Genomic DNA, 15,753 nt, shown 5'->3' on the forward strand with positions numbered 1-15,753 from the left:
GAAATTGAACTGATCTAGACAAAAACAAAGCTACTTTACAGTCTGCTGTGATTCTAGTTCCTATGCCCAGGACTGCTTATTTAAAAACAAAAAACAAAAAACAAAAAACCCACCAAAAAACCCTCAGCCTGCAAAGAAGTACGAACAGTCCTGAGAGCACCAATGTCAGCCAAGTGAAGGTGGCACTCAGCAGCTTGCTCAGCTGTGGCGTCAGCCTCGTTCTCTCACTTCCACCACCACCTTAGCCTTGCACAACACCCAGCTTTGCTAGCACAGATAAAAGGTGACTCCATTCACAGCCAGATCTGGCACTGAAGGATAAGACATTCTCCTAGCGCACGCAGATCGTGGGCCTCAGCCTTTCAGGAGAAGGGGCTTGTAGCTACAGCTTTATGGGTGCTTCAGCCGTCACAAACTCCTACTTAAAACGTTACAGACCAAACCCACATCCACCTTCTCGTATGAATGCATTTTCAAACAGTACTCATAAATAGGTACACAACGTGCCAGACTGCAAAGGTTCATAGTTACTTGAAATTATCAGCACTCAGAGTATTAAAAAATGCAACGACTCTTGGAGGATTACAATCTACAGCAAGTAATGCTTATATGAAAATTAATAATTGAATGATCTTAATTATTTGATTAAATAATTGGCCATACTAAATAACCTCTGAACAGATTAACAGTTCAAAGGCTTGTTTCTTCAAAGACAAAATATACTAATGGTTCCACCAGTTAAACATATGATAAAACAGCTTTCAGACTAAATTCTAATTTGATGCAATTAATTCTTTATTCACCCTATTTCTTGAACTGGAAACAATTCAAGCCTGGTTGTGGTGTATCCTCATGAAAAACCCAAGTGAGAAGGCTTTGCGTTTCTGGGTTTTTTTATTTATTATTGTTAGTAACATTTTTGTAACTCCAAAGAAAGGGCTACATTAAAACAATGCAAACAACTCATAGTAACAAGCTTAGATGTTTCTACAAATGAGAAAGTTACTGACAACAAATACGAATGCGTGCACCCATGCTCAGAACCCCTTCTTCGTAAGGGTATGCTCTCAAAACAGTTCATGCCATCACTTCCCTGAAACTGGAGAGAAAAACCCCCTTAACTTCTGCCTCCTGAAAAGACTGAGGTAATATGTAGGTTTTTCTATCATGTGATAACAAGCTGTCCTGGTACAAACCAGAAAAGTAATTCAACACTTACCAGAAGAATGCATTAATGTTTCTTTGAATGGGTGTTACTTGAAATCAGGAGAGAGCCTTTGGAACATGGCATGATGTGTTTGCTCGTTATTTTAGTGATTACTTTAAGAAATACAAACTTTTGACACCAGGCAAATGTATGTGTATCTTTTCATTGCTTGCAAATGTCTTCTGGATATTTGAATTAATATTAAATGTGTATGGTTAATTTTAATTTATTAGAAACCACAATATGCTGTAATGAAAAAGATAATCACATCTTTGTCCAATTTTCAAAGCAAAAATTAAAATAAACTCAAGTTTAGGGGGAGTTCTGTACAGTTTCTCCAAGTCTTGGAAAGCCAAGCCAAGACTTGTTTGTAGAGATAAAAAGACTACTCTAGCATAAAAACTGGAGACAAAGGTTACATTTAAGCACCTTGCGACAGTCACCATTTGAAAGCATTGCTAAATATCAACTAAACCACTTACTGTGATTTTGGTAGCTTTGTTCAGAACATTTACCCATTCAACTAGGTCCTGCTGATCATTGGCTTGTAGAAAGTATTTTCTCATCCCTGCATTCATAACTGTTAAAAACCATTGTGAAAAGTTAACAACACTGAAATTTAAGAGCAAACTTAACACCATCACAAAAAGATTTGATTTCAGATGGAAAATCCAGTTGAAGTATTTAAGCTCTCTGCTGCATTTCTTTTTAGAAAGTCCTAAGATACATACATCTACTTGACAGGCTTGCTTTATTCTAAAAACCCCTATTTTTTTTTTAAAGCTCTCCACTTAAACAGCATCATACAGAACTTGTTAAATGATTTTTTTTTTATTACATAGAAATAAAGCCTTGAATTTTATCAGAATTTTCTACAGCTCCATTTCCCTTTTCTCAATTTCCCTAAGCAACAGAGTTTTATACATGGGGACTTCTACAGTTACTCTTTTTCATCCTCTGACCAATATCTGTTATCCTTGGCAACGAACTCATTAACATGACTACGACCACCGACTTTTATTCTTTTTTTAATTTGTGAAGAAATTGGTATTGATTACTAAGTATATGATGCTCAGGAACAAACAACTTTAAAACAGCCAGAACATAGAACTTTATTTTACTTCAGTGACTTGGCAGAAAAAGCATATTTTTAGTAAGTTTATGTATCTACCTGGCCACACCTAGCATACCTTTATCCAAAAAGGACAAACATATTTCTGTGTAACGGGGGGGGGGGGGGTGGGGGTGGGGGGGGGTGGGGGTGGGTGGGGGTGGGTGGATATCACAGCTGGTTTTCTCACAAATTCTAAGAACTTACCCTGAAATTAATTTTAAGGTAAACAGCAACTAAAACCTTCCCAGAACTCTGAAGCATTGCAGCTGAAGTCTGAACAGATTTTGCTGCTCTACCCATAGCCTAACAGTTCTTCAGGTCATCGCTAACAGCAAACACATGTCAGAAACAGGGACTTTTTACTCTTCTATCATCTTTCTCCCCAAAGTCAATGGTTCAAAGCAAACATTATTAGATGCAAATATAAATTCACAATACAGAACTGTATAATGAGTTGACTGAAACAACTCCCGCTATTTAAATAAAAAGACAATAAATGTAAATTTTTCCTCTAAAAAGTATCAAAAACGCTTTAATAAACCAGAAATATTAAAAGCTTTCAGGCAGCATCTTGGATCATTATGGCTTTATAGAGCTGGCCCACTGACAGGAGCAACTTTACAACTGATGAAGACAAACACCTCTACACATGCATGTGCAGAGGAATCTGTAGATGGCACTGAATTGACACACTAGATACTACTCTAGGATCCCTGATTCCTTACACATGGAGGTAATTTACCAAGTGTTTCATGAGCTCTAACACAGAGACTGCACAAGCCCGGTGGAGCTGCCTTCTCTGGGCCTGTACAATACTGCACATGGCAAAGGACACCTTAACCAACTGTCATAAAACCTTCAGGCATTTTCAGTACCTTCATCTGAGCTAAAACTCTTACATGAATGCAGCCATAAACAATGGTTATTCATAAACAGAGCAGAGGCTGATTCCAGTCTCTACACATACTTTTGTGAATGCCAATTGCTTGTCAAAAAAATCTGGAATTATAGTAAATTCTGGACAAATTACTTACAAGAAAAAAATCTAAAAAAAACACCATAAGGGGCTTTTATGATTATCTAAAGCTTTCCTCAAGTTTAAACAAGTTTAAGTATCAATAAACTTAGAAGGTACCCCAAGCAAGTTCTTTTTCTTTGGTACAGCAATAGAGCCTGAAATTTAATGTAAAGGCATTGGCTGACAGTATTTTTAGATCAATTAAATAAACTCTTTTATCAGTAATACAGATTAAAATAGTTAAATTACTTGTCTTCATAGCTGACAGGCATGCCATGTTTCTGAAAACATCCATCATTTTTGATTAGCTTATTAATGCCTGAAAAATTTAAACATCTGAAAAACAACTCTCACCTACTCCTCATTAAGCTGTGATACAAAAAGCCACAAAAAACATGAAGAAGCCAACATTTCCCTCATACTAAAGAAGAAACAGTGAATCCAAACTATTAAAAAAAAAAATCAGCTGTAGCTAGTAACAGAATTGCAGAACATTATCTTTGTTTCAAATTTCTGAAGAATGTACTTGATGCACATGCCACATGCAAGAACTTACCAAAACAGAATTCTGCCTTTGGCCTTAGCTTAGTTGCATCGCTAACCTAGTAGGGAAATTAAGATTATAAATATCACTGTGCATACAAAATATACATCAGCTATCACAAATTTTTTTTTCTCTTTCAAGTGGCTAAATTTGAAGATTAGCAGCATAGCAAGCTTGTTAGGTATAAAGATATACAGATATAACAAAAAATACTATATAAAATTCAGTTTAAGACATGCAACCTATGGTAAGAAGACAGTTTAAGCTCTATGTTCCTATTCCTTAAGTTTAAGGATTCATTACCAGGCAAATGTTGAAATCTGAAAACATAACACTTCTACTTGCATTTTGAAGTTCTACGTCTCAACTGAACTAAAAATTCAAGGACATTTCATACTGCCAAGAACATCAGTTGTATTTTGGTTCACCAACAAAAAAGAATAATAGCCACTTTTCTTCAGGAGTCTCTAAAATGTTGCAGTGTTAGGGGAGGAGAGAAGCAGGTGTCCCGTTTTGAGATTGTTGAGATGTTGACATTTTTACATTATAGAGCTTGTCTATCAAGGGTGGGGGAGAAGGCAAAGCAGTCTCTCACATCAAAACCTTTTTTTGGACAGATACAAAAAAAAAAACCGTACTGCTAACTAGAAGAACAATGGAAAGTTAGACAGAGGGTCTGCACAGGAGGCACACTTGAGCTGCCTTCAAAGGTACACACAGGTGAAATGGCACAAGTGACCACCCCTGCTCCCACTAAAACCAACATACAAGATTTCAGATTTCTTAAGATGACAACTGTGAGGGTTGGGGCAAAGTAAGCATAGGAGGAAGAAACCAGGAAGGACATAAGCAGGTCTCCACAGACATTTCTCTACTCATGATATAACCAGCATCAATATCTTTCACAAGAATAAAAAAAACCAAAAAACACCAAAACAAGGAAGGTGGGAAGATACAGTATGACAACAAGAAAAGCAAAGGAAGGATGAGAAATAAGCAGAAAGACAAGAGAAGGTCAATTATTTTTCTCCACTTATTTGTTAATGCAGTATCTGCTACAAATTTAACCATGGAGTCTTAGTTCAGTTTTCTTCCAGACATTTGGAAGTGAGTGTACACAGAGTAATGAACTAAATATTTTCTAGAAATTCTCCTGCTCTATCTATTAAAGATCATTATTACTTGCAAACTATCACACCCAAAGACTTATCTGCTGCTTCATAAATGGCCTGTCTTTTCTCCAAGACCATTGGAATTCAAATACTCATAAAGAACTGAAACATACAGTTCAGATATATTAATTCTACGCAGCACAAAGAGCTCCCATTTGAAATCACAGAAGAAACCTAGGCAACACCGTAATCAGTCGGTTCTTATTTTAACCTGATACTATTGAAGTGTTTGTAACACATCTCTGAGAATCAGGAGCAGCACACAAGCAAAAAGCTTCCCATGCACTACGTAAGAGGCATTTAAAATTGTCTAAAGTTGAGGCCTTCAGAAGCGGCCCTTGGTAGCTATCACTAAAAACTTAGCAACAAGTGTCTTAAATATTATCTTACCTTTGAAATATAGGTAAGTTTAATGACTCCAACAGGTGGAGATCCAGAGGGAAGATTCTGAAACAAATCATATGTTACAAAGTGAAACTTGTTTATTCTCATATCACAGTCAGTGTTTATGCATAAAAAGCAAATAATTCCACAAACAAAAAGAAAATCCTACCTGTTTTTATAGACAATACACAATGTATGCTTGAAACAGGATCTAAACTACTTGTTTATTATACACACATCTGTTAATCAACTAAAAACAGAAAGACTGCTAGAAACAATACAAATAGTAATTGTTTCAGAAGTTTATGTATTTTACTAGAGGAAAAAGGATTCTTGCAGGTCTGCAACCAGGAAATCCGGAAAGAATACTTTTTCCTTAACAGATGTTGGCATCTTATGTATTTGACCAGAGCAGGCGGAAAGGACAAGAAGCGACATTCATCTATTATGTCAGACGTTTCAAAGGCCATCTCACGTATTTTCCAAAATGGATTGAAAAATCATAGTTTTTTCATTTAATATTAAAGTTATTGCAGGGAAAGACCATGATACTTCCTAACATTGCAGTTAAGCCTAAGTATATTTACAATCCAAAAAGGAGCTGTCCGTTCTTTCTACATCCTTACTTAACATACTAGTCTTAACATTTACATTACTATTCACAATCAGCTAGTAGCCTAGAAATACAACAGTTAAAGCACTGAGCATCACAAAACACAGTTAACTTTTTTATTAACTGTTTCTGATGAAACAGTCCTCCTAATTTTATTCCTTTAAATAGAGCACTGTTTTCCGTACACTTTTTTCCATTACAATTTTTACTTTAAAAATGGCCCTTTAGGTTACAGTATCATCCTTCCTACTCCAGACCTCCCTGGAGACCATAACAATGGTACTGCATCTGCTTGCTGATCCTTTCCCCAGCTAGAGTGCTCTTCATTATTCCACAGGGCCTTATGAACTTCTACATTACAAAGAGGAGCCTAATGCTACCCACAGAGTCAGAAAGGCAGACAAATAATTGGTTTATACTACATTCATATTTCAAAGGTAAGAAGTAGGTTAGGTTTACTATAGACTGCTAACACTGAAACTTAAAAAACCAAAAGGTGTTCCCATTCTGACCAAAAAAAATCAATTTAAGTTTTACTTTATCAGAATGATTTTGATCCCAGCATATACCAGTTTTATAATCTTTATATTAGGATAATAATGTGTGGTTAATGGTGGACTTAAAAACCATTATTTCTTTGAACAGCTGAATTGGTTTTCAGATGCAAATAAAGCACTTCTATCAGCAACAGAGGGCCCAGTGAAGTTCTGCACTGTCGTGGTTTAACCCCAGCCAGCAACTAAGCTCCACGCAGCCGCTCACTCACTTCCCCTCCTCAGCTGGACAGGAGAGAGCAAATACAACGAAAGGCTCGTGGGTCAAGGTAAGGACAGGGACAGATCACTCACCAATTACCGTCACGGGCAAAACAGACTTGACTTGGGGAAATTGGTTTAATTTATTGCCAATCAAAGCAGAGCAGGGTAATGAGAAATAAAACCAAATCATAAAACACCATCCCCCCACCCCACAGGGACAGGGAAGGGGGGTTGTGGTCAGTTCATCACACGCTGCCTCTGCCGCTCCTTCCTCCTCAGGGGGAGGACTCCTCACTCTTACCCTGCTCCACCGTGGGGTCCTCCCCGGGCTGCAGGTGGAGATCTGCTCCCCCGTGGACCTCCCTGGGCTGCAGGGGGACAGCCTGCCTCACCGTGGTCTTCATCACCACGGGCTGCAGGGGAATCTCTGCTCCGGCGCCTGGAGCATCTCCTGCCCTCCTTCTGCACTGACCTGGGGGTCTGCAGGGCTGGGGCTCTCACATCTTCTCACTCCTCTCTCCGGCTGCCGTTTCTGTGCCGCAGCAACTTTTTTCCCTTCTTAAATATGTTATCCCAGAGGTGCTACCACTGTCGCTGATGGGCTCGGCCTTGGCCAGCAGCAGGTCCGTCTTGGAGCCGGCTGGCATTGTCTCCATCGGACATGGGGGAAGCTTCTGGCAGCTTCTGACAAACACCACCCCTGTAGCTCCCCCCCCCCCGCCAAAACCTTGCCACGCAAACCCAATCCATGCACACACCGTAGACTCATCCTATATGAAGGGTTTCATCACTTCAAGGATTAAGAATGGTCTCCACATATTGGCTCTATAAAAACTCTGTTGTTCTTCAAAACTAAAGCACTGGAAGAAAATCAAGAAGCTTCAACTTGCCTCTTGCAAGGCACCCTTTCATTTGTACATGAATAATAACACAAAAAAAAGAAAAAAAAAAGGGTAAGAAATCCTCAACTAAGAACTTTAAGAGGTGTGCACTGCAAATATCATTAGTCTTAAAACTTCTGAAGAATTGTAATTTCTACAGCATTTCAAGCTTTGGTCCACATGCCCTGGTTATATCAGGAGAAACTGAAAAAAAGAACTGCTTCGTATCGCTCACTGAGATCAAATGTTTGAAGTCTCTCTTATTTCCAGAAATTCTTTCTTTTTTCTCCTCAGCAAGGACTGCTAAATGCTTCAGTCACAAGTCACATTCATCGAGCTGCCCGTCATTTAAATTTTTTTTCCATTGGTTCCTTTGAACAGTAGACTACTATTGCATTTTAACTCCGGTCTTCCTGGCAGAACGGTACACAAATATTCTTCTGGCAGACAGTTGTCAGCTGACCTAGATCCTACGCTTTCACTGTCTCTGTACCCAAACCTTAAGCAATTATCTGTTGTCCCCTATGCTAGAAAACACACTGATGTGTGTACATTGTAAAAGTAGCTTTTATATAAAGGATGCCCTCCACCATGATGGATACAAGCTTTCCTCATTCATATACCAATCACGCTGTATTGAAATTGCAAGCATCATTAGAAATTGCTTTTCAATGACTGATTCTGTTGCGGTAAAGTAATATGAAACAGCTAGTTGACTCACGCAATGCAAGGAAAACTATGTACTTCCACATAAGGTTAAAGGTGAATTACAAGACCTGTGCAGTGAAACTAGTACATGATTCGGTTCATCTGCTTATATTACATGGCACTGCCTAGTGTCTGCAAGAACCTGTAATGCACACTCAAGACACTTAACAGAAAATAAATATAGCACATCATGATTCAAAACTAATGACCGATCTATACATGGGATCAAATTCAAATTCCCATCTGATCCCTAAATCTCCTGTCAATACTTAGAATGTTGGCAATTAAACAGAAATATGAACTCTATTTTTTCTTTAAAAGACTGCATGTATTAGCAAAGAAGAAACACTAATTTACAATTATTTCACTTCTGTAACTTCTCCCCTCCCCGCCCCCAGCTTCCAGGTCCGGAAACTAATACTAAATCCCATTTTTCTTAAGTAAATTTGTTAAAAAAAAAAAATCTGAAAAAGTGGAAATTGATAGAAGCCAGGAAACTATTACCAAGGACATCTCACCTGTGGGTTATCCATGTACCACACCAGACTGTCTTCTCGTGTGTCCAGAATGAAGTACCGCCGCAGAAATTTCCCACTATTCTCATTTTCTTCAATATCTAGGAAACCACAAATGCGATTCTGACGATCCACATAAGGCATTTCTGACCCTGAACATCACACTGCAGAACAAAAAGCACTGAAGTTAAGCAAAGTTCCTCGTTACTAATTTTAAGACTGTTCTGTGCCTACCCATGACATTTTGAGCAGTTTCAACTAATAGCTTAAAGAAGTTTCTACAGAAGAGTAAGTGAAGCGTAGCTGTTTCCCCTCCCACTATCACCACTGAATTTTTAGATAGGTCTTTCTTACTTCTTTGAAGCATATACTTAGGGTATCTAATACTCTAAGTGCAAAGATACAAGTAGTAAATAGCAGATGAACATTAAGACTAGCTTTTACAGGATCACTAAAGAATAATCAAAGATTCTTCTTCACAACTTGCACAAAGTTGAGATAATGCTAGGTTTACACTTCCTTCTTTGACATTGCCTTTCATGGTCAAGAAAGGATCTTTGTCAGGAGCTCTCCTGTCCAATGTGATTTTTCATATTTTGCTTAGGCAAATACAACAAAAAGGCTTTTAGAAACATTGTTCACTTTCTTCTTTTCTCCTACAAAAAGAACTTCATATCTAACAATGTCTAAGAACAGATATCTTTTCATCCTTATACATTAAATAGTCAAAATGAAGTTGTATGTGCAGCAACAGATGTGAACACACTTGCTAGTGCAAAACTGAAATCCTCATGCACATGGTACTAAGTTTGAGGGTGGTAGGCTTTTTTTTATTTTGGGTTTTGGGTTGGGGTTTTTTTGTATTTTTTTGTTTTGCTTAAATAAATAAAAATCTGTACTGCTGACCACCTATTTCCATTTTGCCTGCTTCACCTTTTATGGCTCTGTCTTACCGCAGACTATTGCATCATTTTTTTTACTTCCTTTTATTTTATGGGACAGTCGTTTTACCTTAGGAGCCAGCCTTGTAAGACCAAAGATAAATTTGCATACTCATCTAAAAAATGGCAATAAACCAACATTTAAATATGATAAAAATCAGGTCGATGCTAATCTTTCCCAGAGCACGAAAGAAACACTTCAGTCTTATTTACATTTTGTTACAAAACTCAGAAATAGTACATATCCAAAAATATTAACATGAGGCATAGAAGGTTTAAGAACTTCATATTTTTTGTAACATCTTCCAGCTTTCCCTGTGTAGTACGGAAGTTTCTTTTTAATATTACTTTAAATTGTTTACCTTTACTATTTCCTTGCTTAAAGTTATTTGTTTTAAATATAGTTATATACACACAGAACGAGGCAGACACCTGGTAACTATCTGTAGCTAGCTATTTTAGCAAATACCACACCAAAACGTGACATATGGTTAAGTACATTTTAAAGTATTTATTTTGGGGAATCAGATATACACATAAGTATATATTTATTTGGGGGGATCAGATACACAAACATGGAGATATATGCTTGTATTTACAGTTGTCATTTTATATGACTAATTAGAATACTAGTCAAATTTTGCTTCAACCAGTTTCAGAAACTATTTTTTTTAATCTTCTATCATGATTTTGATACCATACTAGAAGAATTTCTAGTAAACAGTTTTAAGTCATTTAACTCAATCTGTAAAATAACCCTTTTTGTGCCCAACACCAAATTAATCCTCTGGTGTGAACTCAAGTCTGATACATTAAGTTTGGCATTAGGGACCAGATCTAACAATCTCAGTTCAGTAGTACTTGCAAAAAGTTGAAGAGATTGCAATAGCATAGTGATGACGGACTATTAAAAATGTTAGTGGTTTGATTTCTGTAATATAAGCTATTAAATTCTAAAGTTAAATGCATTTTTGTGGAGAAAAGTGAACACACTTTTGTTTGAGATGCAAGACATTTTCTAAATAGCTACAAGGACATTATATGTATATAAGCCTTCCATTAAGCGCTTGGCTGATTTGCTTTTCTTTCTACCTCCAAAAGGTAAAAAAGTCTCCATAATTAAGGTATGCAACAATGGTTTAAATCTTCAAAGGCATAGGTTTGTTCTTCAAAAAAGTAACAAAATTTACTAAGGTAATCTAAATTTTATTGGTATGTTCCTCTCAATTTAAATATAACAGATCTAACACAAGTTCTGTAACCAAGATATAGTTATAAGGAACAGCAAAAACAAACACTTGAGCACTCTTAAGAAAATGTCATAATCATAACGAACATTCATCAGTAATTCACATGCTGGCTCTTGTGATCACTTTACACTGAAGCAACATCTCACTATAAACAAATCTGTAGCTAAGGGCAAACTTAAGGGTAGCTGTTCTCTAAATTATACCTCTAAGCTGGCAAAACTTGGCACCACACATTGTTTTCATTTAAATGAATATAAAAATTGTCATTTACCAGTATCGTCCTAAGTTGTCCCAGGTGGTCCCTCAACAAAATATATAGCACTTCAGGGACACCATTTCAGCTTAATATCAACAGTTTATGAAGCCCAGAAAAGCTTTGTGCCTAAAAAAAGCAAATATTGATGGCTGGTTTCCTGTGTGAGCAGGCTTAAGCTGTGTTCTCTGCAGATGTGAAGAACATGAAACAAGGAAAACTTGTTTTTGAAACAAGGTACAAATTGATAAAGAATCCTTGAATAAAACCAACTGAATTTTCAAAGCACTTTTCCCCTATAGGAGAAGCTATGTTTCAAATTAAAATGAAAGGAGGATACTCATAATGCTCCATTATGAGCATACAATTAGCTAAAGTTGAACCACTCCAATACTTCTTTTTTTCCAGGGCAAAAGACAAAATTCAGAAGCTTTCTCTTATTTGTCAATAAACCAATTTTCACAGAAAAAAAACCCTAAATTCATACAGATTTTCTATTTCTAAGTACTACTAGCTAATTTCTAGCCTACAAAATGATACTATTTGCAGTTCCTTTGTCTTCTGATGAAAATACAGCATAAACTATCATTAATTTAAAAACTTAAGTTGTATAGCTGGTGTTTTCTTCAGATTAGTTCAAAATTCCTCATGGGATTACTGACATCTACCAGACTAATGCTCTTAAAGAATAAGAGATAAAAAAACCCTCTAACTTTATTATAAAATTGAAATCGAACATAAAATCATGCAATTGTTCTCCAGTTTTAAAAGTCTGCTTCCACCACATTACACCTTGGCAAGATTCCAATGTAAATTAATACCAATTCTATTCAGCATTCATTAACGAACCACAATTTGTAATGCACATTAAAAAAAATAATCAATTTGTGCCTTTCCTCCAGTTACTAAAGCAACTGAACACACATGACAAAACCACTGCTATGACACCCTTCCTGGCAACTCTAGACAGACCAAAAAAAGCACCGTCAACGGAATTACCGCATTACTTCTAAAGGTTCATAAAAGGAATTGCAGAACTCCAACACTAATTCCTCAGCGTAGGAAATCTGGCTGGAAGACCACCAGCCTAACAATTCACCAGAACTTCAATTTAGAAGTGTCTTCGGAATATGATCCTGTCTTACATAGATATGATTTATTTTTTCATGAAATTATTATTTCGGGCAATTATAAAATAAAGATCTCCAAGTCTGTGTATGTTTTACAGCTCTTATTACATGCACACTTAGTTATTTTCTGCAGCAGAATCTGCAGTACAAGACAGTGTAATAACTCTTCTGCCCACTTTTAGAACCAAGTATTATAAAAAGATCATGAGTTCTTAGAGAGAAAAGCTGAAGGCATCAAACCTGTACCAGATTACATACAACTTCATTTTAGTTTGCCTTGCCTCCCCAGAGTGGGGGTGGGCAGGGGAGGAAGGAGACATGGGTCAATGACATAGTGCTACTTCAGAAAAAATATCCCTGTGGCCCATTTCCTCTTGGTTCTCGCCATAATCCACTAGAAGCTAAAACATTTTTGAAAACCCATTTTGTGGTATATATTGACATTCATATGTAAGAATTCAGAAAACTCTCAGCTCCTTAAAATTCCTTCTTGGAGGGTTGTGTTATAATCCAAATAGGAGGTCTCACTTATTTTTGAAGTCTTACATCCCTCTTTCCGGTGGCGGTGTACTAATTTAAGTAGGTACATACCTCATCAGCCCAGCTTCTCTCAGATTTCCTCTCTCACTGCTCTTTTCCTCTGGGGTATACCATATACTAACAATCCTCAACATTTGTATCACAAACTGAAGGCTGCCTGGCCTCCTGGGCACAACTATAAATAAAAATCACAGATCACCTTCTCCCAGTCTATAACTGTAAATGCATGACTGCACAACTAGAACCTGCAGAGGCACACAAGCATCTCGTTTTCACCATTTATAACAGACTGCTTAAACGCTCCTACATTAATTTCTATTTTTAGTTTCACACCAGCACCTGTTCTTGAGTTCACCTCCTTTACAGTTTGGTTGCAGCCTCCATATCTTCAAGTACAAAGTACATACAAGACTATTAAAGTGGCATGCAAGGTAACACTTCTATGGCCCAATCTCTCCTTTGACAACTAACACTTGATTTCCACAAGTAGGCATAAACCACGGACCGCTGGCTTACTAGAGAAAGTAGAACTTCGTATGAATAAATGACCATGCAATAGGCTTTGCACTATCCACGTGAAAGCTTGATTAAGAAATACAGCAAGAGGAGGACTGCTCCTTAATACCTTTTAGCTTTACTTTACGTGTGTTTTCCCCCAGCTTTGTGCATAATTTTATTATTATTTTTATTTCTTTAATTTAGAGTAACACTTCTTCTTCCTGCTCTATTACTGTACGGACATTTTGAACTTTGGATTTAATTTACCACCGGAGATGACTTTGGGGTTCTTTTTCTATTAGCTAAAAAGATTAAGAAACATACATTACCTACTTAGTCATCTCTATGAAATGATGAACAACATTCTTAAAACTACACTTGATAAATACAAAATGATGCCATGAGTCATGCCCATCCCTCCTCCCCACCTCCCTTTTTAAGCTCTACTATTTACACTAGCTCCATCACCGCAAAGGGAAGGAAAGCATCCCCAGCAATCTCCAGTCCTCCCTGCAGTTCCAGGGACAGCTTAATTATTGAGTGCTCTTGGCTTTTGCCTAGGCAATTACTATCAGCTTCCTGCTGTAAATCAGCTACTCTCCAGTTGGTCATCTCTCTTACTGGCCATTTATTCCATTTACTGACTCCCAAGGGTAAGGGATGAGTTCAGACTGCCCTGCTTATACCTTGAAGAACACAGCAATGAAAGCTTTCCTTCTTGCATACATCCAGGACAACAAAGGCAGGGGGCAGGGACCCAACCCTGAGACAACCAGCTCAGAACAGCCTCTGAAAACAAGTCACATCAATCTTCCAGGACAGTTGTCCAAACTTCCTTATTTTCAACCCCTTGAAAACCTTCCAGCAGAGGCCCAACGCTGTATAGATAATTTAAATTGAGAGAGAACACCTCTGCTCATCTTTCACAAACCCCTTAAAGCCACAATTTCCTAAGCACCCAAAACATGGCAGGAAAAACACTAATCCAGGAGCTGGAGAGATGACTTGGGTACAATTCTGATGACAACCAAAGGTAATTTAGGATTGACTGTTTTAAAATGACAGGCTGAGCTCTTCTATTCCCCAAAGATCCTTCACTGATTCGTTTTTGTTCTGGAGGGCACAACAGACATTGTACACTTCTGTTAAACAGAGAAGTCACAACTTTGATTTGCTAGAAGTGTATGAAACTATTATCAGCGTTTTAACTACACCTACAAATGCGAACTGGAAGTCCAGGACATGCTGCCCCCTAAATTTAGATTCCTTCTCTAAAGTGGTCAAGAAGAAGGAAAAAAGCAGCAGCAAAAGGCCAGTATTCACCTGGAAGAGAACTCCTAAGCATAAGAAGTTAATATTCAAAATTTTAAAAAAATTGAATAAGTACCAGCAGCATTGACCTCTCCTACCCCTGCTCAAACTATGAGGGAAAGCAAACAATACATCCCACCCCCAGTACCTAATCCAACTTCCAACCAGGCCACAATATAGAAGAATCATCGTTTGCAGTGATGAATCATCTAACAAAACCAGCAGTCTTATCTTGCACTTAAGTCTTACTCAGTCATTGTTCTGTCTTCAAAACACATCTGATCTGCTGTTTTGCAGGAAGACTTGTTAAATCAGGATAAGCCAACTGTTCCCTTCTTTTCCAGTGTACCTCAGCAAGTCAAATGACTATAATTTTACTCCATACTATCTACTACTTAAATGATACAGCATTAATCCCGGGTGCTTTCAACATCCACATATAACCAACATTTATTAAAATATACACTTTACAACTGAAATGCAGCAAAGCATACAGTTTGATATACCTTCTTTCGGTACAGACTGAATCCAGTAAAACCTGCAACACCCCAATTACACCCCTTGGTATAATAATATGCCAATGAGAAACAGTTGGCTCAAACTGAAGTGAGAAACAACTGAGATGAAGTTAACCACAAAAGATGCATGCAGTTAATGAACACAGACCACTGCCTCCCTCCCTACTATGCTGGCAGTTAAGGTTTTTCACCACCATTTCGGTCTGCCTCCCAACTCCAGACACACTGCTTGCCAGAAAGCCGCAATCATTCACCACAGACAACGACATCAATCCATGCACAAGCTCTTCATCTTTAGGCTAAACTGCAGTAAAGTTACCTTTGTCTAGGTAAAAAATTCCCTATGTTTTAGGGGAAGATTGGAGTTCTGAGGAAAATGTTCTGAAGTTATCTGAATC

At 37.5% G+C, this 15,753-nt stretch overlaps 1 protein-coding gene across 11 annotated transcripts in view; it reads right to left on the minus strand.

The window, feature by feature from the left end:
• Positions 1 to 15,753, minus strand: part of PLEKHA1 (pleckstrin homology domain containing A1) — a 39,377-nt gene that overhangs the window by 14,492 nt on the left and 9,132 nt on the right. For 9 of the 11 annotated variants that reach the window (XM_030030787.2, XM_030030781.2, XM_030030784.2 and 6 more), the window contains exons 2-5: positions 8,918 to 9,078; positions 5,446 to 5,502; positions 3,896 to 3,941; positions 1,690 to 1,787 (exon numbers count right to left, since the gene is read on the minus strand). In XM_030030787.2, the coding sequence (XP_029886647.1) occupies positions 1,690 to 1,787; positions 3,896 to 3,941; positions 5,446 to 5,502; positions 8,918 to 9,058 (342 nt within the window). In that variant the 5' untranslated portion in view covers positions 9,059 to 9,078. Of the gene's footprint in view, positions 1 to 1,689; positions 1,788 to 3,895; positions 3,942 to 5,445; positions 5,503 to 8,917; positions 9,079 to 11,376; positions 11,487 to 15,753 lie in introns of those variants that run through there. The other 2 variants (XM_030030783.2, XM_041127370.1) reach the window with 2 other exon arrangements.

The sequence above is a fragment of the Aquila chrysaetos genome, chromosome 11 (assembly GCF_900496995.4).
Source record: "Aquila chrysaetos chrysaetos chromosome 11, bAquChr1.4, whole genome shotgun sequence".
Taxonomy (NCBI): domain Eukaryota; kingdom Metazoa; phylum Chordata; class Aves; order Accipitriformes; family Accipitridae; genus Aquila; species Aquila chrysaetos.